At 51.3% G+C, this 759-nt stretch overlaps 1 protein-coding gene across 1 annotated transcript; it reads right to left on the reverse strand.

Annotated features, from left to right (window-relative positions):
* Nucleotides 1–356: 356 nt before the first annotated feature.
* Nucleotides 357–530, reverse strand: Pmar_PMAR027004 (hypothetical protein; the record flags this gene model as incomplete). The annotated part of the gene is made up of 1 exon (XM_002779707.1): nucleotides 357–530. A coding segment is annotated over one exon (174 nt), but the record flags the coding sequence as incomplete, so codon positions are not given.
* Between the last annotated feature and the right edge of the window lie 229 nt (nucleotides 531–759).

Raw genomic sequence — 759 nt, forward strand, 5'->3', positions numbered from 1 at the left:
ACAGGCCACTTCCTCACTTGCTCAGCCTCTACTGTCGATCCTGACGGCGACTCCACGGTCTTGTCGGGACTGAGGGAGACCGTCAAAGCGGTTAAGATCAATCCCACTACCCCTGACTGTCTTCAAGTATGCTACGGTCAACCGATAGATTCAGTACGCTGCTGCCATTTCGATTCACCCTCGGATCGCAGTCTGAGACAAAGCATATCAAGAGGACGCAGGTTCGATCCCTGCACCCTACCAGACCGCAGCAATAGGTTGAAAGACGCCGCTTGCTTGAAGCCACCACTACCCACCTCCTCTATACAAGCCTGATAAACACTACACCCCAGTACTGCTGCTCATCCCCTTCCTACATCTATCTTGTCGTTATTATGCCGTATATAGTAGCTCCTATACTCCTCCTCCATGCAACAGAACGATACCGTCCCCGGCTCAAACTCATTAGCAGACATGATCCACCAGGCGTTTCTATCGTCCTCGCCTATAACCTTGGCTTCAACCTTCACCCGTCCCTTGCGGGACTTCATCTTTCCTAGTAAAGTCTGACCACAACGTCGATACATTCGACGTGCCCACAGCAACAACACCTCAGCTTACCGCCCAAGAAAGAGCTACTGCATTTTCCGGGACTTCTCCCTCATCATGCCATTGACGCAGACTATCTAGAGGATTCATCGAGCAGGGGAATATACGGACCGCCCTGACAACAGACCCACTGAAGTGAAGGACAGTGCTGAAATACATGATTGCTTTCCT

This window comes from Perkinsus marinus, assembly GCF_000006405.1.
Source record: "Perkinsus marinus ATCC 50983 genomic scaffold scf_1104296945766, whole genome shotgun sequence".
NCBI lineage: Eukaryota > Perkinsozoa > Perkinsida > Perkinsidae > Perkinsus > Perkinsus marinus.